The sequence below is a fragment of the Acipenser ruthenus genome, chromosome 14 (genome assembly GCF_902713425.1).
Source record: "Acipenser ruthenus chromosome 14, fAciRut3.2 maternal haplotype, whole genome shotgun sequence".
NCBI classification, from domain to species: Eukaryota; Metazoa; Chordata; class Actinopteri; order Acipenseriformes; family Acipenseridae; genus Acipenser; species Acipenser ruthenus.
The window spans coordinates 14,600,310-14,626,085 of record NC_081202.1 but is presented as its reverse complement, the minus strand read 5'-3'; the positions used below and the strand labels follow the sequence as shown (position 1 = coordinate 14,626,085).

Here is a 25,776-nt window from a genome sequence, read left to right as displayed (position 1 = left end):
GCAAAATATAATAAGCGTGTATTGTTTGTGCTGTAAGATTCATAAAGATCTCAAAAGGTTTGCAAAGTATTCCAAGTACATTTTACAAAGTAGGAATGGATGTTGGAAAGCTGTAACAAGAAGATATAAGCAAGCTACAATATGTTTTATGTTTACTAAATCAGATTATCAACAGCAGCTTTTGTAAGCACAGAAATGCATCAGAATACAAGATAACGATTATTAATTATGTATAGTTTTAAGTTTCAAAATGCCTGAATGCCATTAACATCAAAAGGCATTATCTCATCCCGGAAAAGAGCTTTCATTCACTTGTCACCATCACACGGCCAGTAGACCAAATATTTGTGTAAAGTTGTCTAGGTATGTGGTATGGATTCAAAGCACAGGGTTATTTTTTTCAAGTGAATGTAGAGTGACTTCTTTCAAGTGTTAATAACCTGCTGTGTGAACATGATACTGATGGTACTGATGAAATGTTAATTGGTAACAAAGGATTTTTACATGCTTTAATGTTTTCATAAAAACTACCAATAAACCATAATCGGATAACTGGCTGTGTTATCTGATCAATGTCTTAAGCGGTTATGAACCCATCCACATATTTTTATTTTATGTGCAATTAATCTGCATACCTGTTCTCACATTTAATCCCCAAACTAGCCAGAGCAAAGCTACAAAACAAATAGTTTATTCCAAGTATTCTATTTAGTTTATTTTCTTTGGCAAAAAAATACAATACAAAATGTACTGTACCTGTCAAAAGCCATAATTAAAGAGAACAAGGTCTCAAAGAAAGACAGCAAGTTACATAAGACAAAATAAGAAAAGTATATATTCTGTTTGCTTTACAAAAGACTTTGTAGAAAATTCAAAGTGAAGGCCATCTTCTCAACATGTAGCAGCTGTACATTGACCTCACATTTCTATGATGGCTTGAGGATAGACATACCCTGTGTGGGTTGCAATGGTGTGCTTAAATTAGCAGATCCAGTTTGAGAAAACAAAGGTAACTGCACTTATGAACACTGCTTTCCTTTTTTTCATTTTCCTACAGGGGTTATAGTTTCAAACAGTTTACATAAACAGTGTTTCTAATATTTGTTAAGTTATGCAGCAAGTATATTTACATTTTAGAATATAGTTTAAAGATATCCTACTCCGATTTGAGCAAGATTAAAGAAATAGTCCCATGACATTAGGAAGTTCAGGAAAGTTTCAAAATATATACAGTATATATATATATATATATATATATATATATATATATATATATATATAATTTCCTGTTGATGGTATAACAAAACAAAAGAAAACAAAAAATCTAAAAAGTGGTATTTATCAGCAATAATAATATAATTTCCATACGACTAAATACCTTCTTTATATCTTCTTTGCTGTATGCAGCCTACATGGTGCAAAATGTCCTAATGTTCTACTCTCCTGTCATGTCTGATCCAGCCAATCGGTATTCTTTAGAGCTTTGCAAGTCTGCACATCAACAACCTCGTGGCAGTGTTTGCAATGGACAGCACAGCACCAGTGAAATTTGCACTCGCACTGTGTCATCCTCGAGACGCTGGCGGTGTCGTATCCTCTTCCACAGCACATCACCTCACAGCTGTCCACTCCACGGGATGTAAGGTTACAGATCCGGCCAGCAGTGCCCAGAGATCCTAAAGGAAAATACAGAGACTTTAAATTCAGAACTATCTTAATACTGCATAGCTCTTAAACACATTTCTGGTGTGATTAAACTGCCCCACTTAAAGGTTGAGTTAAAAAAAAAAAAAGTAAAACATGGGGCAGGCACTATATACTCTGTACTACTCAATATATAAGTAGAGCCCCATGTTTTTCGCAAATCCGAAATAAAACGAAATGCCAATAAAAAACAAAAACAATCATAAAGCAAACATAGAATGACATTTTTAAATTGGGAGGTTTATACAAATAATACTTTAAATAAATACTTGCAAGGCTCAGCCTGAAGAGAAACAGAAGCTCTGACTAGCACTTGCGCAGATGTATAATTTAGAGCGAGTCGTTTAGGAATTAAAATTGTGATTCTAAAATGCCTAAACCATGCATAAAAATTAAACAACGCTGCAAATAATTTCTCCTGACTTCTCTTGGCCACCTGTTTAATCCACTGGAGATAGCCACTCGGGCATCAGTGGATACAAATATGTTGTAGGAATGTATTGTGAACGTGCCACTGCTGAGGGAAGTGGAAATAAATTACTTTGTGTTGTGGTACATGAAACTAAGCGACAGTGAAAGATGCTGTTAAGAATAATTTTGACGGTTCTGTAGATATTATTGACATGCTCCTTATGAACACATGTGTAAAACATCCTAATTTCCTTTCAGTAACCTGCTGAATTGTACAACATTCTGAAATAATGTGTGTTTGTTGATTTAATATTCTTCATGCTGATTTGATTTCCATTGTGCAGTAATAAAAGTATTTTTGTATTTTTATAGAGGGCATGGGCAGTATTTACTGTAAATGGGCAGTTCGTTAAAAAAGTGGGGGACTTCACGTACATTACCGTTACTGTCACTAATGAGAAATTATTGTAACTAAATTATTATTTATAAATATATTATGTTTTGTGCTAGGTCTGTTTATGTCAAAATAATTTAAAAAAGGACAACGTTTAATAAAAAATAGGTATATAGTTAAACCATGATGTATAATTTTATTTTTATTTGTATACATCTATTTGAGTTATTTAATGTGTATCTAATAAAACGAAATAAAACATTTTTAATGGATAAAACAAAATAAAACAAAATTATACTAAATAAAAATTATTTCATGGGGCTATATAAGCAATAAAGAATGGTTATTTTTCTAAATTGCTGTTTTAAATGCAGGAATCCAATGGTTTGGTGTAAATGAATGATTTAAACAATTAATTGTGACAAGAAATTATTTATGTATGACCATCCTCCTAGGGTTTCACTTACCTTAATTAACACTAATCTTGGACAACCTAATGTTACCTTAGGTAAGGCAGTTACAGATTAGTGTTACTCAGGGTCTATGAAACCCCACAAAATATAAAGACAACATTTTCAATGAAATCTTTCCAAATGCTATAGCCAGGAAAACCAAGATTGTAGCTTGATGGACGTGTACCACTGGGAATACAATTCCTATCAACAGCCGTGACCTTCCCACCCAAATATTCCTGCCTTGTGATGGACTCTCAAGATAAATTATGCTATGACCTTAATATACATTTCATATACTGTCCAAAGGGCTCATTTATAACGACCATAATTCAGATCATGTTTCATCACCTCCTGTTATGCTACAGGTTGTGCGTTCTATGTGTAATTTGTGTGAAACACTCAGACATTCGATAGTTTATATTATATCTTGCCATGCAGCTGTTGGAAGTATCGTTCTTTTTAACTCAAGCATTGGTAATAAAACTATGCATGTGTGCTTATTGGAAGTGATCCACAATCATGTTTGTTGCTGTGGACATACTAGTGTTGTTAGGTATTGCTTTGAAAAGCTAATAGAAATGTTCTATTCAATTCAGGGCAAGGACATCGCGCTCCCAATGTGCCTATGTATGCTGCTATCGAGTAATCTAGGAACATACTGTCCATAGTTTTCATTGAGGAGGGATGTGTGGTCCAGTGGTTAAAGAAAAGGGCTTGTAACCAGAAGGTCCCCGGTTCAAATCCCACCTCAGCCACTGACTCATTGTGTGACCCTGAGCAAGTCACTTAACCTCCTTGTGCTCCGTCTTTCAGGTGAGACATAGTTGTAAGTGACTCTGCAGCTGATGCATAGTTCACACACCCTAGTCTCTGTAAGTCGCCTTGGATAAAGGCGTCTGCTAAATAAACAAATAATAATAATAAATAATAATAATTGTATTTAGCATCAGTGTTAATAGTCCAAATGTTACAGCTTGAATGGTACAAAATTAAACAGCACTTTATATATATATATATATATATATATATATTTTTATTTTTTATTTGCATGCAAAGACGTGACATTCAGTTTTGTACTTGAAAGACAGTTCTACATTATCAGTTATTCAACACTAGCTTGTCTTTTTTGATTAACTGACTTCCACACACAGGGCCATTTTCCCATATGCTGTGTTAAATACCACTTCATCAGAAATACTTCTGCAGAACTAAAAACCATGTTTCTAAGACTCACCTGCTTCAAGGTCCCTGATGCAATAATCTGGCGAGTTCTCAAAATAAACCAGATCATTTTTAGTTGGCTTCTTCAACTTCTTGTAGGCAACAGTGAAACCAGTGCCATACTGATTCATAACAACCTGGATGGCTCCGTTGTACTTTCTCCGCAAGTAATCTCCGGTCTTCCGGAAATCTGCCATTGCCAGCCAGCAAGTCCTTACTGTACAAGATCCACTTACACCGTGACACTTGCATTCTAGTTTCAGAAAGCGTTTCACTGCCTGCCAAAGGTGAAGAGCTAAAGTTACTGCATGGCCTTCACATTACACAACACAGATGCAATTCAACCCCGAAACACATAGTGCATAGTAGCTATTTCACCAACTTTCATGTTAACCTTTTCTCCTTTCACATAGAGACCCCACAGTAAAAAAAATAAAAATAATAATAATATTGCAGAGATCCTAGAAGTAAGAAAGATATCCAAATCAGATATTTTTTTTCTTTCTTACTTTCACTTTACAAAATGTTGACTTTAGGTACTTGCAGGCACCGATAGCTTCAACTGTAAGATAAAAACGGGAAATTCTGAATTCTGACAATGCAGACACCTTCAGCGGTAGATATTCTTGGTTCCATAGCTGATAATGTCAAACTCCTCTTCATGACCAGATCTTTATTACATCTTTCTTTAAGATTATAAATATCTATAGAAATGTTACATCACAAGGCTGAGTATATACCACCCTAAATAAAACCCCTCAGACATACCTTTCTCCCAGCTCTGTTGTTGTGGAGATTCATCAGGGCCCTGGCATCCCTCTCTTTTCTCTCCCTGGCGTCTACAAAGGCTTGTGCAAACTGGATGCCGTAGTCTATGTTGTCGCTGCAGCCTCCCCAGTCAAAGGTACCCTTACTGTCTCTGGAGGAGCCTTTCTTCTTGGGATCACAGGAGCAGGATTCCAGCTCCCCCTGACTGCAGGCTCGGGTTAGAGAATACACCACACCCGCGGAGGAGATGGCATAGACAAACGCAGCTTCACGACTACCTTGAACAGGGAAGAAATACAAAATCATTTTATTAGACCGTTATGACACATGAAGAAAATCTTCTGCAGCACAGAATAAGTGTCTTGGATTTGTCTGTAGTCTGATATTGATGACTTGTCCAATTAAACAAAAATGACATTTTCATGGAATAGCCTTTTATTTTATATTTCACTAATCCTTTATGTATGTTGATTGTCAACAAAACAATGTGCATTGTTATCATAGAAATCAGACAATGTAATTGCTGAGATCATAATATAGATGTGCATTTTTGGGGTCTAGAAATCCTAGTATTAAACTTAAGCATACATTTCTTCACAGGTAACACATTTACATATTGAGTTACATATTGAAATTTGGGAGCTTCCATTTTGCAGAGCTTCCTACATGTGACACCCTGTACTTTCATCAGCATGCCCAAGCAGCAAGGCTTTCATAAACATCAACAAACAGTAAAATGCAGGTGGAAAGTTGAATTTGCCATCGTAGTACATTTCAGATGTTCTCCTGAACTCTTTGTAAGGTCCTTCCAATTGTTTTAAAAGTATTATTTTAAATTGCCTAGCTGTTTTTAACCCAATCAATGTTGATTTAGAAAATGCCTTTTAAATGCAATGTAATATTCTGATAAGCCTTGTCTAATATATATGACAGAGAAAAGGAAAGATCAAAGTTATAGATGTAAGTATACTAGTCGAAGGGATCTCAGGATTCCCAAGATTCAAATCTTCACGTGAGGAAGTATATTTAGAGCTTCAGTGAATCCACTTTGATGGTCTTTATCTTGAGCAATAACGCATGTTTTCTGGAAACGATTGTGGTAAGTGTGACAAGATTATAGCCCAATATCACATAACCATAAATGAAAACACCAATCCTGGTGCACTTGCTACAGGCTTGCCATTAATCTCCTGCAATTGCTTTAAATTAGTGTATTGACATTGACATTAAGTACATTCTCATGGTATTGTGGAGTAATGCTGGCAGTCACCCCTTTAAAAGGGCTTGTGACTACAGGAGGTCTTAATACTTTGTAAAAAGATTATATATATATATATATATATATATATATATATATATATATATATATATATATATATATATATATATATATATATATGTATATATATATATATATGTATATATATATATATATATATATATATATATATATATATATGCAACAAGAAGTGAAGTCTCTACTGAAAAGCAAAAGTTCAGAATTCTTTCAGCCAGACTACCAGTTTAAACAGCTTACCAAAAAGTTTTCTGGACATTCATGGTCGCACTCTTCGTTATTTTTCTTCAAAAGGATTAATTATTAAACTCCTGCTCATTTATTTTCTTAATAAAATGTATCTTTATTAATTTAAAACCATGATTGTAACAAACAACACGTTTCAACACCAACGTGTCTTCATCCTTATACTGGCCAGCCGTTCGTCAATATTAATCATTGTAGTGCACAAATCCTTTTTTTGCTATGATATATATATATATATAAATAAAAGATTAAATGTAACTTCTATTGCACCCCAGCCTCATTATATGATATACCTTGGGAGCCAAGTTTCTGTGGGTTTCAATGTGGATATTAAAATGAATATGATTTAATAGGATTTAATATTGCTGGGAGGTAGGTTTTAGTAAACTAATACCAGTACTAGAGACTGTGCTGTGATTCAGCCCAATTCCTGGAAATAAAATTGCAAAATACTTGCCCAGTTTTTGGTAAAACATAATGACATCACCACATTGCAAAAGGGTAATGTCTGTCCACATGCCGCTGTGAAATGTTGTCCTGGCCTATATGTTCACATTATTGAAAATGCCAAAGATGACCTCAAAACAAGCAGATCTGGCAGATGTATTGCTTTAGGAGAGGAATAACATCAGATAAATTTCAATGAGGTGAATTTACATTTAAGGGATAATTGATAGTTAATTTATATAGAATGATTAGTTGTGAAATGTATGCATCAGGATACTAAATATAGTGATACAATTACTGTAATTCTGTCTAAAGCTATATATTTTAAATAGTGTTTTTTGTTGTTGTTTTGTTTTAATTATACAGAGTTGTTGAATTAAGTGTCTTTAGTGTTGGTACTCTATTACTTGACAATAAAATATTAAAATATAAAAAGTCTGCACTTACTCCTGAGCAGAACCCTGCCAAAGAGGGTGTGGTCTCGAGCCATCGTGCTACAGTTCCAGCGGTGATGTTGGAACTGATGCTGACATTCTCTAATCCATTCAGTAATCCCAACTCCAATCGACTGCATCATATTGGGATGCTGGTGACACAGCTGCCGCTGCTTGTTCACTAATCCGGGAATGTTATCGCACATCACTTGAGAACCCAGGGTAGGCCTACCCATGTACCTGCATACAAAAGTAAACGTCTGCATTTACTGTATGTATCACACAACTGTGGCTCAAGTAGCTAAAGAAATATAAATTATTAATACATACTGTTATATACTGCTGTGTACAACATATTTATATTAATTCTGCATCTAAAGCGTAGTAATTTGTTTTATACAATAAACAACTGTGTTAATTAGTCTATCTTCTTTATCAAATAAACACGATAACGATGGAAATTAATTGGTATTTATAATGACTGAATGTTTATTATAGTATGTATTTTTATAACTACAACTTGTAATTGCCCACGTTAAGTAAATTACAATCTAGGTTTTATATTTACAAAAATTCTGAATATTATTTTGGTTTGATCGGTATAAGTAAATTAATTTGTGATTTTAGATGACTTTAATTGCAGAATATCTACCAGAATAGTTACATACCATGTTCTCTCTTCCATTTTGTTACAAATAAATAATATGCACAATAATGTAATACATCATGTCATTCTTACATATTGAAGATATTTAATTGGGCTGTGTGTGTGTGATTATTACAGAATAACTTTTGGATTTAATTTAGTGTAAAACAAAAAGTTGTAATATAGTTGAGATAATGAACGTGTGAAATGGCCATATCTTTGCATTTTAAATAAACCATTGCAAGTACTCACCACCAAGACGAGCCGACTCTGGATGTGAACCAGCAGATAAATAAAGACAAAAAGAACGAGATCCCGCTCGGCAGGAAGTTCATATTATATCACTTGTAGTACCTGGATCTGCATTCGATCACACTCTTGTAATTAATTCCATTGGTCGAAAAATATATCTCATTAAAAATGATCGCATTAAAGCATATCCTGCCTACCTGTCTGAGATCCAGTTATATGTATTTCAGAGATAACTTGATATTGTTATTAATTCAAATGATTGAATGACCTGTTCTATTAGCTATTAAATAATAAATCGATTAATTAAATATACGGATGTAACACCCAAGTAGTTTCATGTGATTTTACAGTTCGAGTGCTGTGATTGTGTGATTTCCTTCTCCATTCTAAACGCAAGACGATATGCTATCTGAAGACTGGTACCAGCGATGATCTCGTGTCAGATATGAACTGCTTACACAGGGGGTGGGACCCAGTCTTCACCCTGGGTGGAATGAAGTGAAAAAATTAGTTGTCTATTAGTATTTGTTTAGGCTAGTTTGACACAGGAAAGTTTGGCTGATTTCCAGCCAAACACATTTTTGATTGAGGTCCCCTCTAGCATAGTATAACATCTTACACCCCCTCAACCCCCCCCCCCCCATACTTAATTAATATATATATATATATATATATATATATATATATATATATATATATATATATATATATATATATATATATATATATTGCATTATAACTGAAGAATATTATTATTTCACTAATAAACCAAACAAGTGAACATTTGTAAAATATGTATATTTCGTATTGTACAGATGTAATTAATCATATTGTATCATATTATGCATAATGTTATATTTTTATTACAATAATCCTAGATGTTTAAACATCCTACTCTAATCCCAAACTTTTTTTTTTTTTTTAAACAACCCTATGCATTTTGCAAGAGTAGTCTTTGCACTTTGTGTGACGGGCACTTGAATTGGATTATCACATCCTTTTGAACTTTTTCCACCATCTCTAGAATTGTCACCTTGTATTTCCATAATCTTTGATCTCCCGTTATGCAATTGATTTAATCTTGATTTATTCTTTGATTTGGGTGGTCTTGTCTGTAGAAAGGATGAAGATTAGCTGCCATCAGATTGTAATCATCCGTTCTTGTCTCCTACAAAGATGAAAACGCCATGTCATCTGGGATAAAGGAAATGTTACCTGTATATAATTGTGTTAATATCATATTCTGACGCTTACGTTATTTTTTACATTTCTATGTTGCCAGGGAAAAAGCACATTATATTGCCTATTATAATCTTCGTGTACATACAGGGCAAAACAATATATTCCTATATTAGTGTTAGAAAAACGTAATATAGTTGAAATAGCGAACGTGTAAAATAACCATTGCGTTTGCTTATCATGCGAACAGAACAGTATCTAACTGGTCTTTGCATTTTAAATAAACCATTGCAAGTACTCACCACCAAGAAGAGCCGACTCGAGATCCCACTCTGCAATAATTTCATACTATATCACTTGTATCTGGATCTGCATTCAATCACATCCTATAATTAATTCCAATGGTAGAAAAAAATTCTCAATAAAGATTTCATTAAAATTGTTTACCATCCCACCAAAAAAAAACAAAAAAAAAAACAAGGACTGTAAAAGCAAAATGCAGAAATATACTAACTCTAAAATAGTTCAAAGAAATTGTGTATTTTGCAGAGATATATTTTACTGCAACAGTCAACGAGGAGTTTCTGAAAGGTCTGCTGAGAGGAAGGTACTCCTGGGGATGCAGGAAGGTGGAAGACAAGTTCACTGGTGCTGCAGAGGGTCATACCTGGTTGAGACATGAAGTGGGATAGGTTGGCATGATCATGTGAATACCAGGAAAGTAGTTGTGTAGGGATGCCTTGCCCCATAACATTATAATCTCTTACAGGTGCAAGGGTGGAACAAACCTCTAGGTAAGCTCAATGTGTAAAACCTTTTTTAAAAAGAAAATCACTGTTTAATTTAATACTACTGCTAAAATGTATAACGTGTACCAGCAATATAGTCCGACTTATTGTCTAAGTAATCATGGAAATTAATGTATTTAGTTACACAAAATGTGTGAGCTATTTCCGTTGCATTTGCATTGTATATAAAACAGGTTACTTGTATTTATATAGCAGATAACACACTGCCTAACTATGTAGGACATTATTACCATTAACATGGCATATACACCACCTATTCCAAACTAGTCTTATTCAAATTATTAATTAGCTACAAGTCCCTTTGGCTGAATAATACTGCTCAATATTAACATTCAATGCTTAAAACAAATGTTAAACTTAGTGTCTCAAATAAAGGTTGAAGTTCAACATTAGCCTTCTCTTCAAACTGTGAAGTACAATCACAGAACACCTATGAGACAACATGAAGTGCTGTTCTGCAAATTATTTATTTATTTATTTATTTATTTATTTAATTTATTAATTAAATCAGAAAATAATCTTACACACCAAGCTATTCAGAAGAGAACTCGTTTGCAATGTACAATTAATTTGTAGGAATCACTAACTGAACAATCAATAAATCTCTTCTAAGGCAGGATCATCTAAATGTGGACCATAACTTGACAAGGTCACTCTTTAATGCCCCCTTAAGTTTAACTCTGTAAAGTGGCTTCAAAAGTGCAGTGCCAGTGTCACAGTTGAAAATGAAACCTGCTCTCATTTCACCTCCAATGCACAACATGAAAAAAGTAATTTCAAAAGAACAAACTCAGCTACTTCATCATCTCATTCTGTAACCACACTGAATATGTTTTATATTCACCTTGAAACTAGATCTGTAGACTATGGAAGCCCATTTCCGCCACTAAAATTAGAAATCTTGACTTGCTATCTTGTAATTTCGACTCTATGTTTTATTTTTATTTTTTTATTTCATTTTTTGCAGAAATGGGCTTCCATAGTAGACCTTGTTATTTGGGTTATATCTGGGGAAAAAAAGCCCAAAACGATCAAGATTATGTAAGCTTTAAAATCGATCCATCTGAAGCTTGCACTCAATAAATCTATAATATAAAATATAAGTTAAAATATATATATATAATTTAATACAAAAAAAGCCATAAATATTTTTAGCACAATCAAATGGGGACGTAGGTAAGGTTGCTAAATACGAAGATAAATTATTTTAAAGCCTTCGTTTTAGCCCAGATCATTGATTAACTGACTGTGTGCAGCTAAAACCAAGAGGGGTAGGAAAAAAATAAGTGTTGGACAGAACTCACCTACCATATCATTGTTGGATTCATTGTACCAAAACCTTAAGATTAATTCTATAACTTTTCTTTATTATTTCAAGTTTAAATCACATAATCTCTATACAACAACAGAACCTCAAACTGTTCGCAACAAAACTGGTATAAAAATAAAATAAATATAAAAAGAAATAAAAGCATATATGCCTGAAAATTAAGACTTTATGCAAGTCTTTTACAAACAACATGTGTGAAGAATCAACATTTTCAGCACAGCTTAAGCTTTCTTTAAAGCACAAAAAAAGAGCAATCCGATTCCAAACAAGCCCTCTGCTATTTTCAGGACTCTTCTGTTCTGATCAGCACAAGCTGCAGTAGATGGCACTCTGCTGGGGTCGTCTCTCTGGTTCATCTAAAAAAAAAAAAAAACAACTTAGGGTTGGGGAGTCTTAGCTTGAATCCCCATCTGGGTAGAAACAAATATTACAGGGCATATAGACCATCATAGGTAAGCAAATAAGCAAATTGCAGTTATTAAATGGCCCCAGTATCTACATTCAATTTGTTGTTTCAAATTTGCATGTCCCATTGTCCCAGCTGAAAAGGTTTTCCCTTGTAATCCAACATCCAATGTGTATTTGGGAATCACAACCATTATTATAAGTAGATTTTAGTTCTAGCAAAATGAAGCAAAACTATGAACCAAAACACATGCAGCATTCTGCATCTCAAAGTTCTTGCTGCTGTAATTGGTTGAAAAGTTAGTTGTACAACTGCATTTTCTTATATGGCTTTACTTGCTATTGTCTGTGGGCATCTACTGTATATATATATATATATATATATATATATATATATATATATATATATATATATATATATATATATATATAATGTGTGTGTGTGTGTTTTGTTTTTTAATTTAGTGTCCAATTATAATTTGTCCCCGATTTTCTCCCAATTCGGAATGCCCAATCCATTTTCTCTTCACTGCAGCCCAATTCCCCACATGGCTCAGGAGACCCGAAGATTCAGTGTTAATTTACTTTGACTTGTTTTCAGTACATCAAAAAAAAAATGCTGTGCCAGCAACCAAGTGTCCATTTGTTTTTACTTTCTGTGAATTCATGCTGTTTTAACTGGCTGCTAAAATAGGAAGCTGACTTGTTTACACATAATGAGTTAACAGGATTAGCTAACATTTCATAATGTATTCGTTAGTGGGCCCAGGTTGTGGGATGCACAGAAGGTCTGCATACACTTAATAGCGTTCATTCAAACATAATATGAGATATAACATTTTCAACAACCTTAATCTGCTCAAGCAGCTTAGCAAAAATAAGCACCAGTTATAAGATAAATGATTAATAATGTTTTATATAAATCAAGAGATAAATCAAGAATGATTTTAAAGATTAAAAAACAATGCCTTAACAGCTGTGCCCACTAACAGGGCTGCCAAGTTCCACATGGCTCCATTCACCAACAGATTCCTAGTTGACACTGATGCTTTCTTTGCTAAATCCTAGCCCCACCATCCCTTCTCTTAGTGAATTATTTAAAGAGACACTTTCTGACAGGAGCATGTCACTCTGTTTTTAGTTTCTATCTGAAATATGTGCTGCTAACATACTTAATTGTCAGGTATTTGACACTGTCTGCAAAACACATTCATAACAGTTGAACCATCTCCCAGTACGAGCACCAGTGTCACGTCAATTTACGATACCTATCAAATGTTCCTACTTTGCGTACTGCGCAAAGTTACATTTTACTCCATGTGTAATAATTAGATTTATATTAAATACAGACAGCCAGTGTTAACGAACGGTAAAGTGTACTATAGCACTTGATACATTTTTAAAATAAAAAAAGCAAAGGATAAAAAGGCAACTATATGCTGACTGCACATTTTTTACATTGAAGTGTTTTCTTGACGCTATAAGTAAACCCTTAAGCACACCTTTGTAAAATTGTTTTGTAAAGGTATTATTATTATTATTATTATTATTATTATTATTATTATTATTATTATTATTAATATTTCCAGGTGTAAATTCTGATCATGTTGTTGATATTAGTTTAAAAATAAGTAATGTTAATTATATTACATTATTTTAGTTCTGCTATATATATTTTAGAATCTTTTCAAACTACTCTTTATATGACCACGAAGATTAATTGTTGGATTGTTTTAACTTTACCAAAAGCAAATAACGTTTATCGCTAGTGATGAAATTTTGGTCCATGTTGCAGATTTTGACAAGGTAGCAAAATGTGACGCTTATATATGTCATATGCTACCGGTAGCAAATTTAGACAAAGTAGCAAAAATTTACGTTACACCGGTTGTGTATTTGTAAGATTAAAGTGAATCACACTGTCACAATACTTACCTCGGTTAGCTAAATACAGGTACCTATTCACCTTACCTTGTTCAGCAAGTTGCTTAAGCAAGTCGCCTCTTTGTGCAGGTCCCCAATTTGCTCAACCAACTCATCACAAATGGACTGTGATTGCATTTTAGGATCCCAATCCAGTACCAGCTAGCAAAAGGAATACACATTTTGGTTATTCTTGTTTTACTGCATAGAAACGGATCAAATAAAATACAATGTACTTAGCCCACATTGAAACTTAAATTAAAAAGTAGATTGAGTGTTACTAAATATTTATTTAAAATCTGCATTTCCTTTCAACACCCATGAAAGAGAATTCCTGAAGCTTCTGGAAATGCACACTGGATTAACCTGCTGTAATTATAATTACCTCGCATGCACTCCTTGGCAGCTTGTTTATCACATCCTGAACAGTCTGTCAAGTAACTGCATTGCTGCCTTAGGCTGATCGGAAGTTCTTCACCACTACAATACAAGACAACCATAAAAACCACCACGATAGCAAAACTATTAATGAAAATGGGACTTTTAGCAAACATCTGCAAGCTCTTTATTTTTCAGGCAGCCCATTTTGTTGGGGGGATGAAGGATCTGTTCTTGTAATAATTGGAGATTTTGCTTATTGTCCTTATCGGTCATTATACTGTACATACAGATTGCTTTTGAATGAACCTGACACACAGCCCCTTTCTCCCAAAGGAACGACTGTAAAACAGAGAAGTGTGTGTGTGTGTTAGAGGTACCATCTGTTTCCAGCTGCCCTCAGAATCTCTCTCAGCAGCCTTCTAATGAATGTAAAAATGTATTACTTTGAATTTAAAAGTATGGTTGCTCCTAAATGCATTTGGGAGTTTGTTTATTGGGTAAAAAAAGTCTGACTGTCAGAACATGCAAGACTTATGCAAAAGGAACCTGGTTATACCATGGGACCTGGTTATACCATGGGACCTGGCTGGACCATGGGACCTGGCTGGACCATGGGACCTGGCTGGACCATAATCTTGCTATTCAATGTCACATTATTAAAAAAAAAGTTCACTCCAAGTCTAAGATTTTTTGTTTTACTCATGGAACAAATGCTTTACAAATCGTGTTATCAACTAATTATTTTGGCATGGCTTATGATATTGGTAATAAAACGATCCGTAATTTGCATAAAAAAAACTATTTGATGGTGCCACCATGTGGTTTTAGTTGCTGAAAAATGTACCCAGCTACAATGGGACATCAGCTGATGTTGAAAGAAAATGCAACCTCTTTTTGCATCGAAATGTTATAACAGATATATTTGAAGGTTTCTTCTCAGTTTGACTGAAAAAACATCTACATTTTCAAATGCTGAAAGCCAAGCTTAAAGCTATCTGTCATTTGTCATTTTTGCCTAGGTTATACCTTGCTCTTTTGGGATGGAAACTACTGTCTAAATTCATATTTGAAGTAAAGCGTCTTCAAGGTGGGTAAGGGTTTAATGCTTTTCTTATAGTTGATTTAAATGTTTCATTGTGAACAACAAAATAATATATTGCAATAGAGACAGCCAAGCATGATGACATATTCATCTTTTGATCAAGTTTTGATAAAAAGATGAACACATTTTTTTTGTATGGCTTTAGTTTTTTTATGACTCAAAAGACTAATTTAACAGTATGACTCCTGGATAAATAGCAAGCTTGCCAGTACTGTAAACATGTCTTAAGATCAGATTGTAGGGTCGCATTCCTGGAATACACATTTTCTTTTTTTATTTCAGCATTTTTTTAAAACATAATGCATTTTTACTGCATAACAATGACCTTCCCCAATTCCTTACTTTATCTTACTTGTATTGGAACAAGAATGCTAAAAAATAGCACAATAAAAGCACAAACATTTTCCTACTGAGTTTTTTGTATTAGCTTTAAAACTAGTTTATCGCCTGAAATTTTCTTAAAATGTTAAAGTGCAATTTAATAAGAGTTAGAAATTACACAAGGTGTTACATGCCCCGGTTATCTTAACTGATAAGTGGATGACCTGTGAAAACTTTAGTAAATGTCACCCAACTATCACCAATTGTTTATTTTCAGATGCTTTCACTAAGAATTTAATGCCTGTCAAAATATTTCTTCAAGAGGTCTAAATAAACAACCTTGTCATACTCTGCAGGTTTCCTGAGAAGAATATGTGCAACTGACTAAAAACAAATGAAAAATTCTGCCAACTTAATTCCATGTAATTGATAGCAAAAACTGGATTTGATCAAATGTAAACATGAAATTCAAAGTAAAAAATAAACAATTAACAACAATTATTTACCTTTAAGCAACTTGTCTTATATGTACACAATACCAGCAAACGCAAACAGTGGCAGACCTGTGCCTTACTAGTCTGCCATTATAGTAATGTTGCTGCTATTGTAACGATGTACATAAGTCACTTCTCAATGGATAAACCTAGACTAGTTTAATTGTTTTCATTGACAGTTTATTTACCTGTGATCAAAGTTTCCTAGTTCTGTGAACTGGTCTAGTTCTACTTTATCCAACTACATGTCCTTAATCGCAGTCAAAACCATTTTCTGGTCTTCTGGATTTGTGATGCCAATCTGTTAAGATAAGAGTTTTTAAGGTCAAGTCTGCATCCTCTTTCATCTAAAGCTTGTAGATACAAGTATGTAATAACTGACAAATCAAAGCTGATCTGTAGTCTGCTTGACCCATTACAAGATGCACAACACATGAATAACATTTTAATAATCTAGTATAATGACATGTCACTGTCACCCAAATGTATACCCGAAACAGCGTTTACAAATTCTTTATTGCTGGTTTATGTGTTTTTAAGTCGATGTGTATTGCATTTTACAATCCCATAAGTTAGCATTGAACAGGTTTACAAAAGGAAACCTGTACATTTCCACAGTGAAATGTCTACAATGTACTGTGCAGTACACATATATACTGTACATTATTTTGTCTAAGAATAGCACTGTTTTTTTTTCAGTAAGTTAACTGTTAAAAACGGAACAGCCTAAAAAAACTTTTAAAAAGCAATAGACAGGCATGAGTAAACGTGTATTATGGAATGATTCCCTCCAATAGGGATTAAGCTATCAGTGTATTACTGTGGCATATCTTTGTGTGTTGACAAATGCCATCAAACTACCCAAACCTTCCAAATATTTGACGAGTTAACAACGTAAACCCACACAACAGGAGAGGACTTGTTTATATAGACAAACCAGTGATTAACTACCTAGGGGTCTCAAAGATACATTCGGGGGTTATAATAAAATCATGAATGAGTTCAGCATATGTAAAGATACAGGTACAGTCAGTGTTAACAGCACGGGAAGGGGTTCTTAATCAGGAGTATTATAGGGTTAGGTTGAACAGACTCAAAAGGGAAGGGTGGGTTAATACTTTAATACTTGGGAATAAAGACCTCCACACAGGTTCTCAGCCAAGTCATATTATGCATATGGAAAATGGTCTGATAAAAGTCAAGTACAGTAGACTAATCCGAGCCCTGTTAGTCCAAACTGACCTAATCCAAATCAACCTGTTATAATGAAATGCATGATGATAAAAACAGAAACACAACTTTAATATCACAATTCTGTGACCAGTGTTATTACAAAAGACTGACTGGGCATTTTTGAGTCCGGCACAGATGATTATCTGCACTCCGAACCAAAAAAATAATCTAAACCGGTTGCAGTCACTAAATGGTTTGGATTACCAAGGCTCTACTGTAGTCAACAACATTGTGGTTCAGTTCTTGTAAGGTTGAAATCAATAAGAAACATCCCATCTTCTACATTCAAAAATGTCTGGAGAAAAGAAGTTGCCCCTACCAACACTTACTTTATTAGGAAAAAGTTTCATCAATTTAGTAGAACTATAAAAACAGTCAGTACAAAAAAACGTTAGCGACTGAATCTAGTCTTGCATTTTTAATGTAACTTGGGTAATGTAAGACCTCCATCAGGGTAACCTAATCAAATCAAGCATGGAGCTGAGGGCATACTCCAGTTGGTTGGCTTGTAGAGTGTATTATTGCTCTACAACCTGCAGTCTTTATTTTTGTTTTCACTTGAGTACATACAATCTAATAGGGCCAAAGAAACGCCCAATGGTTTTCTTCATTGGCAGGAGTTGGAAATATTGAATACTCACCAACATTGTTTCTGTAAGGTGCTCTAACTTGACGCCATGTAAAAGCAGCTCCATGTCACCAACACATTTACAGCAACTGGAAACAACAGATTCTTTCATCGTGAAGGTTAGTGTTAATATATACTAGGTTGGAATACAGTACATGGTGGAAAACAATTAGGACTGGGTATCTGGACACTTAAAGGTTTAATTTATTCTCATTAATCACGTATGACAGTTACATAAGTAACAGTGGAAGCAAGGAGGCTTTAAAATGGAACACATCAACTGGTCATCTTCCAATACCCAGGATGTAAGAAAAACCAAACAACCACAACCATAACCACACATCAAACTGCATACCAAAGGCTAAGGGCATTTTTATTGTTTACAAATACAATGAGCCAAATTTACCAAGAATTTACCCCAGTGCAAAGTGTTAATAATTTTGTAAGTTAAAAACAAACCAGTTTACAGAAATGTTAAGGAACTCTAGCCAATTCTAGCCCAAATCTATGAAGTCGGGTGTTACTACGGCACAAATCTTTTGGTGTTGTCGGTGTGTAGTGTGGTCTGTCACATACCTCAATCAATCAATGACACTATTTAACATTGCAATGCAACAAGGATGCTTACTGCATAGACATGGTGTAAATATGTGGAGAAAGGAGATCCTCAAGTTTATAATGATAACAAACATTTGTGGACTCCCTGAGCGCAAAGTGACAAATTCTGGTTTCAAACTTGAATTTATAATTACCTTTACAAAAAGCATTTTAAAAAAGAGGGAATCTGGCAATTATTTAACATTATTATTAAAAAAAAAACTGAATGTAAACAGGACGGGGAAAAAAAAACCTTTCTTCATTTAAACACCACTAGGTGGGGCCCAAAGCTAGATTTAAGACTACAACAAAAACAATATATACAAGTAGAAGTCAGCAACCGTATGCAATCAAGACAAAATAGAAAATACAGTAGAACCAATCATATCCGATCCTCTATTAACCCTCTATTAACTGATGGACATCTGGCACTTGTTATTTACTCATGCTGCCACCAAATGAACGGTACAGATGGAAACTAATCAACGCACATTATTACAGATCTAAAACAGTACATTCAGGTCTTCGTAGGACAGAATGTATTCAGTTGCAAATAATTTAAAAAAGACGGTACATTTGGGAATACAGTTTGACTTTTTACACACTGTCACTTCACGTAAAACAAACTGTCCAGTTTAACCATGTTCAATAATATAATTACTGTACTGTTAAAAAGCTGAAACCAACCTCCAAAGCCAATTTGTGTGCACACTTTTTTTGTTGTTTTTTTAAAACACCATTTCTGTCTTGGGTTAATACGCACTTACCGGTGCAAAAAAAATGTTGGAATACTTTGGCATGGACTAAGAAAGTACGTTTTGGAATGTTGTTTTGTAAATTGCCAAATACTTGTATTACAGTGCTTTGCAATAGCTTTCACTGGTTTTGTATATACATATATATATATATACTATACTTTGTATAGTATATCCGTGCAGTACCATACTTTGGTGTTTCAGACACACTGATGTATCTCACATTGTTAATTTATAATGCCCTGATGTTAACAAAGCAACTACTGTACAATGTAGTATAACTGCTCCCTCTGGCATACAATGTTTTCACATATCCATTGGACCCCTGGAACCAATTAAATCGGATATGACAGCTTCTACTGTACAAACATGAACAAAATAAAATACGACTCAATTAGTTAACAATGGAAAGATTGAAAAACCTACCTTTCACTAAGGTCTGGAGTTGGCTGGGGATCTCTTTTAAAAAAAAACTTAAAGAGAGACTCCTCCTTGGACAAGGGTTCAGGCTTTCCCCTGTAATTTTGCGGTGAAGCAAGAATTGCTGAAATCTGATAAAGGACAACAATTAACATTTTTCATAATTAGCTACACAGTAATGGTATGGTCACCAAGACAGTTAACATGCAGGTTTATAGCATCTTACGTCAGGTCAAAGTGAAGGGTGGCTTTAGTTTTTTTCTTAAAGTTTCCATGACATTGAAGGTTGCAAGATGAAAATGGTATATGTGATTTAAGCAGATGTAGTGGTGGTGCATTAGCAAACACGTTCAAGCTTTCCTCACAGGGATGCTTCATTAAGTTTCACTGTACCTGAGAATGCCCTTACATTTGAGCAATATCAGCTGCCATCGACCCTTCTTTAGTTTTAGTTGTTATGCCAGCTCCGAGTTCAATCAACTTTAAAACTGCACCTTCTTGTCCGTACTGAATAACCATTTCTAACCTGGCTATTTAATTCTGCTCTGTGGGTAAATAGTAGTGTTATGACATGTTTGTGCCCATCTCTAGCAGCAAACATTAGTGAAGTCATATGGGAACTGTAAAAAGAAGCAAATATTAAGTATACACACAGTCAAGACCAATTAAAGGATGTTTTGATATGGTATGACTATGTGCATATATAGTACATGTGCTGTAAATACACACGTTACTGTTACTGTGTAAGATTACTGTGCCTTCAACCTACATTATATATATATATATGTATACACATATATGCACTCACACATACAAACACACACACAGTGGTTTGTGAAAAGTTTAAATACAGTTACACAAACGATACATCTGTTTTTTACTGCTCTGCTGTCTTTCGTCTCCTTTGCAAATTGTTTGATTTGTTTCTTGGCATTTCTTAATAATCGCTGACAGCTGATTTCCTGATACCGTAATTCGAATTTACACTGCTGAGTATAATACCTCTGTCAAGATTTAAAAATATTTTTTAATGGTTTTGTTTCAATTGAAAGTGTAACACTTTTCCCAGTTCTTACCATTTCAGTAAGTTAACCTTGCATTTCTTTTTTAAACTGGACTCTTCTTGCACTGTAGGCATGGTTGAGTGATAGCATACTTCCAGCTAAAAAGTGGACTGATACATTTTTAAGTTTGGTGTTCGTAACAGTTTCTACTGTACTTGCACATCTTAGCAATGCAAACAATAAATCCTTTCACATGAAGCTAAATGTAACATACACAGTTACCCAATAGAGGGTAGCAGAGACTACTGCAAGCACATTGTTTGGACCATCGATTTTGAGTCTGTCAAAGGTGTGTCCCCATATACAAAGAAAATACACCTGGATGTTTTTGTCAACAAAATCAGTACCCTGGTGTCATAAGTCAAATGGTTTGGTGGATATTTTCAATACTCATGGGATGGAAAGAATCCTAGGTCACAACTATGTACTAAATTTGAAGACCAGAGAAAAAATACATATATTCTTGCAAAATCATTAATTTTTACTAGATGTTAAATGAAAAAAAAAATGTAGGGGCAGAAATTCAGCATCTGTTATTTTGGGTTAGGATTTTAAGTATAGGTAAAATTGCATGCAAATGGAAATCTCTATTTAGCTTGCTTTAACATTGTAGACAAGTTTACATCCTTGCTTTAAATTGTTACATTTCTTATAGGGGGTCAACACTATTGTTGGACGCTCCTGAATGGCTAGAAGTTGCTAACACTTTTTTGGACATTTTTATTGAGTAGATACCCAAGAACAAACTTGGGCCAATGGGAGTGTTTTGTCAATTAAGATAAAGAACAGTGCTTAACACCTATTTTGAACAGAACATGAAACTCTCTATAGCCTGCATCTTTCATAATTATGGGATACAAGTTCTTAAAAAAAGAAGCAGAGATTTTAGATATGTTCATATGATATTTAGTAGACCCTGATATTGATGTGATAGTCACCTGAAATGTGATTCAATTTCGAAGGCGCTTTGGTCTGCCATCACTTTCAATGTCTGCACCAACCATAGCCAATCATTTCCACCCTCCCTTGAAGATAAGGCCTTCAACATCTGGTATCGTAATAGGGCTAGTGGTCTCAAAGACCTATACATTGAAGGTACCTTTGCTTCATTTGATTAACTCTCTCAAAACATGTAATTTACCCCAATCTCATTTTTCGTTACCTTCAAATCCATGACTTTGCACAAAATAAAAAAAATTTCCCCCACCTCCCCCTGAATACTATATTGACCCCTTGCTTAATTTTAATCCTGGCTGTAGATTAATCATGTATGGCATTATCCTGTCTTTGCATTGCCCATCCCTATCATCAATAAAAACCGGATGGGAGCAGGATATAGGCCTTGAGCTCCCAGATGAAATGTGGGAATCCATTCTTTTTTTTTTTAACAATTATTTTTATTCATTTTCCAATTTTCTCCCAATTTTAGAATGTCCAATTATTATTCAACCTGGCTCACCGCTGCAACCCCCGAACTAACTCGGGAGAGACGAAGACGAGCAATCGCGTCCTCTGAAACGAGTGCCACCAGCCATCTGCTTTTTTTCACTCTGCAAGCTCGCCGTGCAGCCATATTCAGAACTTACAGCGTCGGAGGACCACGCAGTTCTGAATTGTGTACAGGACGGCCAGCAGGTGCCCGGCCAGCCACAGGGGTTGCTGGTGTGTGGTGAGCCAAGGACTCCCCAGCCGACCTAACCCCTACCCCGCCCAGGCAGCGTTTGGCCAATTGTGCGCCACGGTCGGCAGTGGCATAGCTTGGATTCGAACCGGCAATCTCCAAGCTATAGGGCACATCCTGCACTCCGGGTGGAGTACCTTTATCGGATGCGGCACTTGGGAGCCCTTTGGAAATCCATTTGTGGTAGAATACATTCTTCATTAATTTGCACCTGACATAGGGCTAACAATTCAACATCGTACACCGGTTACATCTGTCGAAAGTCAGATTGGCTAAATTCTACCTGGGTGTGGACCCCACCTGTGACAGGTGCAAACGAGAACCTGCCTCACTCATACATATGTACTGGGCTTGTGACAGGCTGCTTCCATTCTTGTCTTGTCTCTCTACAGTTCTGGAAGTACCCACTGATCCTTCCCCACTAACAGCTCTCTTTGGAGTTGTGCCCAGTGACACTCTCTTAAAGTTACAATCTGACACTCTGACACTCCAAGTGGAATATGGGGGATCTAGGCAGATGTCTGTTTGCTATAGTACTGTAATCTAGCCCTGACAGATACTGTAAACTGTTTTGTGCATTTTGCCTTTGCATCCAGTTTTTACAATAAGCAAAACAAAATGCCCCATGACATGAAAGGCTTTTGGTACACTGAATACAAAAGAACAATGACCATCTTATGTCAACACTGCAGAACAGACAGTCCGTTCACTTGGCATGAAATGAGTAATCAAAGGAAATGTTAAATGACCTTGGAGAAGAAACAAGAATATGGATGTAATGCTGTCTAGGCCGGAAAAAAGTTTGTGAGGTCCCAATTATAAGTTACAAGAGTGTTCAAGTTAGGAACTGTCATAGACAAACATACTTTTTAAACAACTACTGTAAACTGGTCATTTGGGACAGGGGTAAAAGTCGCAATGTACATATTTAATCTATTTAATCATAAAAAGGTAAAAATGTAAATGTTGCTATTTGACTAATTTTGCTTCATTAAGTCAGATGATACCTGCTGAATAATAACATATTAAATTACCATATACTTACTGAAAAATTAACATTCATTTTGAAATCTAACATTAAATACTGTAATACTATTGTGGCTTCTGGTAGACTTTTGCAATATCAATTTGTAGTTTCTTTGATTACATGATGTTAAATAAAATATCAAAATTATGTTATATGGTTATTTTTTTAAGCATGGTGGTATTGTAGCATTAGAAAAGAAAAAAAAAATATTCCTTCATAAAATGCATAGGAAACTGGGCACATGCTAAAGTCGTCTGAATGCATCATGGGCCGACATTCACCACATGTTTTACAGATGCAAAAAGGAATGCGCTCCAAATTGTTGTATATTAGGAATAACAAAACTGTCTAGCACAGAGTAGTCACCGGTCACTTGTAGTCTAAGAGGAAAAATGATAGATAATTAAAGCACTGGTAAATAATATTTTTTAATAAATAAATGGATAAAACTTTGCGACAGGGTGCCCACCCCTTGTGCATATTAATGTATGTATGTATTGTGTTATTATCATTATTATATTATGTGTTCGTGTGCGGTTGGATAAAAGCCGGTCTCAAAGTGTAGCTGGCATGTATGGGGTTAAATCCCCATCTCAATAAAGCCAGTGGGAATGTGCCTGGAGCCTTAATAAGGTAATTGTTTAATAGGTAATTAAGGCTCCAGCCACAGTATAAAAGACCCACTCTGGGCTCAGAGGGGAGTTTTAGAGGAGTAAGAGCAAAAGCGAATGCTACCAAGGAAGCGAACCACAGTATTTGTTTTGATAATAAGTATTATTATTATTGTGTGTGTTATTTTACTTTTGGCCAATGTGCCCTTTGCTTTGTTACTTTTGGCCAATGTGCCCTTGGTTTTATTTAAATCTTTTATTTTGGGCGCTCCCGAGTGGCGTATCCAGTAAAAGCATTCGCGTAGAGTAGAGTGCAGGGTGCACCCTATAGACTGAACGTTGCCGGTTTGAGTCCAGGCTATTCCTTTGCCGACCCAGGATTGGAGCTCCCAGGGGGGTGGCGCACAATTGGCCGAGTGCCGCCCAGGGGGAGGGAGGGTTAGGTCGGCCAGGGTGTCCTCGGCTCACCGCGCACCAGCGACCCCTGTGGTCTGGCCGGGCGCCTGCAGGCTTGTCTGTAAGCTGCCCAGAGCTGCGTTGTCCTCCGACCCTGTAGCTCTGGGTGGCTGCATGGCGAGTCTGCAGTGTTTAAAAAAGCGGGCGGCTAACGGCACATGCTTCGGAGGACAGTGTGTGTGCGTCTTCGCCCTTCCCGAATCAGTGGCAGGGCTGGTAGCGGTGAGTTGAGCTTTTTTGACCCGTACCATTTGTGTTTCCGTTTCATTTCCTGGTCTGATGTCATCACTGCAACCCTCACTGCCACAAACCTTCACACCCCTCTTAAATGGTTAAACTTGTTCCAGTCAACTGTAATCACCATTAGTGACATGAACAATACAAAAAAAGGAAACAAACATATTTGTCAAAGCCAGCTCTAAATTAACTGGCATTTTCTTTTCAAATGACGCAGACAGCATCTACTATGCCATAAATTATTCACCAATGAAAAACAAGGTTTTTATTGTTGATTTTTTTTTTTTTCAAGGGCAAGGGTCCGTTTCCTTTTTTCAGGGCCAACCAGAACACATATCCCTTGTTTCCCAATACAGGTGTAAAGGTAATGTTGCAATTACAGTGACGCAACAATATGCTGCAGGTAAACTGGAACTATTTTTGCAACATTCTTTTTCCCTTGTGAAGTTTCAACAAAATCCTTTTTCTTTGCGACATATTTACAAAGATGAGAAATTCTTGGCCTTTATTAAATGCAACAATTTTCCCATGGTGTCATTCACTAAAGTAAGCAGTCATTATTTACAACAATGTGAGGGTAAAAGGATCAGAACCTGACAGGTTACAAGGCCATTCACATGCTAAAAAGATAAATTGCATTTATCTTATCAAGAAACCAAGTCAGAAATCTATCATGGATTGAATAAGGGGGTCATAGATTTAACGTCAATAGAACGCTCTGTTAAAGGAGGTGTTTAAACAAGATGAGGTTAAAAAACAAGATATTGGGGGAAAAACAAGTCATGGTGACTAGTGGTTTCAAAGCTTATAAATCCATGGCCAGTTATTTTTAGCCTAAATAATAAACA

The 25,776-nt window shown here is 35.3% G+C and overlaps 1 protein-coding gene across 1 annotated transcript; it reads right to left on the bottom strand.

Annotated features, from left to right (window-relative positions):
- Nucleotides 1-1,291: 1,291 nt before the first annotated feature.
- On the bottom strand, nucleotides 1,292-8,738 carry LOC117420007 (protein Wnt-2-like). The gene is made up of 5 exons (XM_034033494.3): nucleotides 8,276-8,738; nucleotides 7,391-7,617; nucleotides 4,954-5,231; nucleotides 4,199-4,463; nucleotides 1,292-1,676 (listed from the first exon to the last, which is right to left on the bottom strand). The coding sequence occupies exons 1-5, from the start codon at nucleotides 8,356-8,358 to the stop codon at nucleotides 1,447-1,449; spliced, it is 1,083 nt and encodes a 360-aa protein (XP_033889385.3). The 5' UTR covers nucleotides 8,359-8,738; the 3' UTR covers nucleotides 1,292-1,446.
- Between the last annotated feature and the right edge of the window lie 17,038 nt (nucleotides 8,739-25,776).

What these genes read in the sequence shown, in the direction of transcription:
- LOC117420007 (XM_034033494.3), bottom strand. Translation starts at nt 8,358, where the DNA reads ATGAACTTCCTGCCGAGCGGGATCTCGTTCTTTTTGTCTTTATTTATC. An exon ending in TGGCAGGGTTCTGCTCAGGA is followed by an intron (nt 5,232 to 7,390) that starts GTAAGTGCAGAC and finishes TCCCTGTTCAAG; the next exon opens with GTAGTCGTGAAGCTGCGTTT. An exon ending in ACAACAGAGCTGGGAGAAAG is followed by an intron (nt 4,464 to 4,953) that starts GTATGTCTGAGG and finishes CACCTTTGGCAG; the next exon opens with GCAGTGAAACGCTTTCTGAA.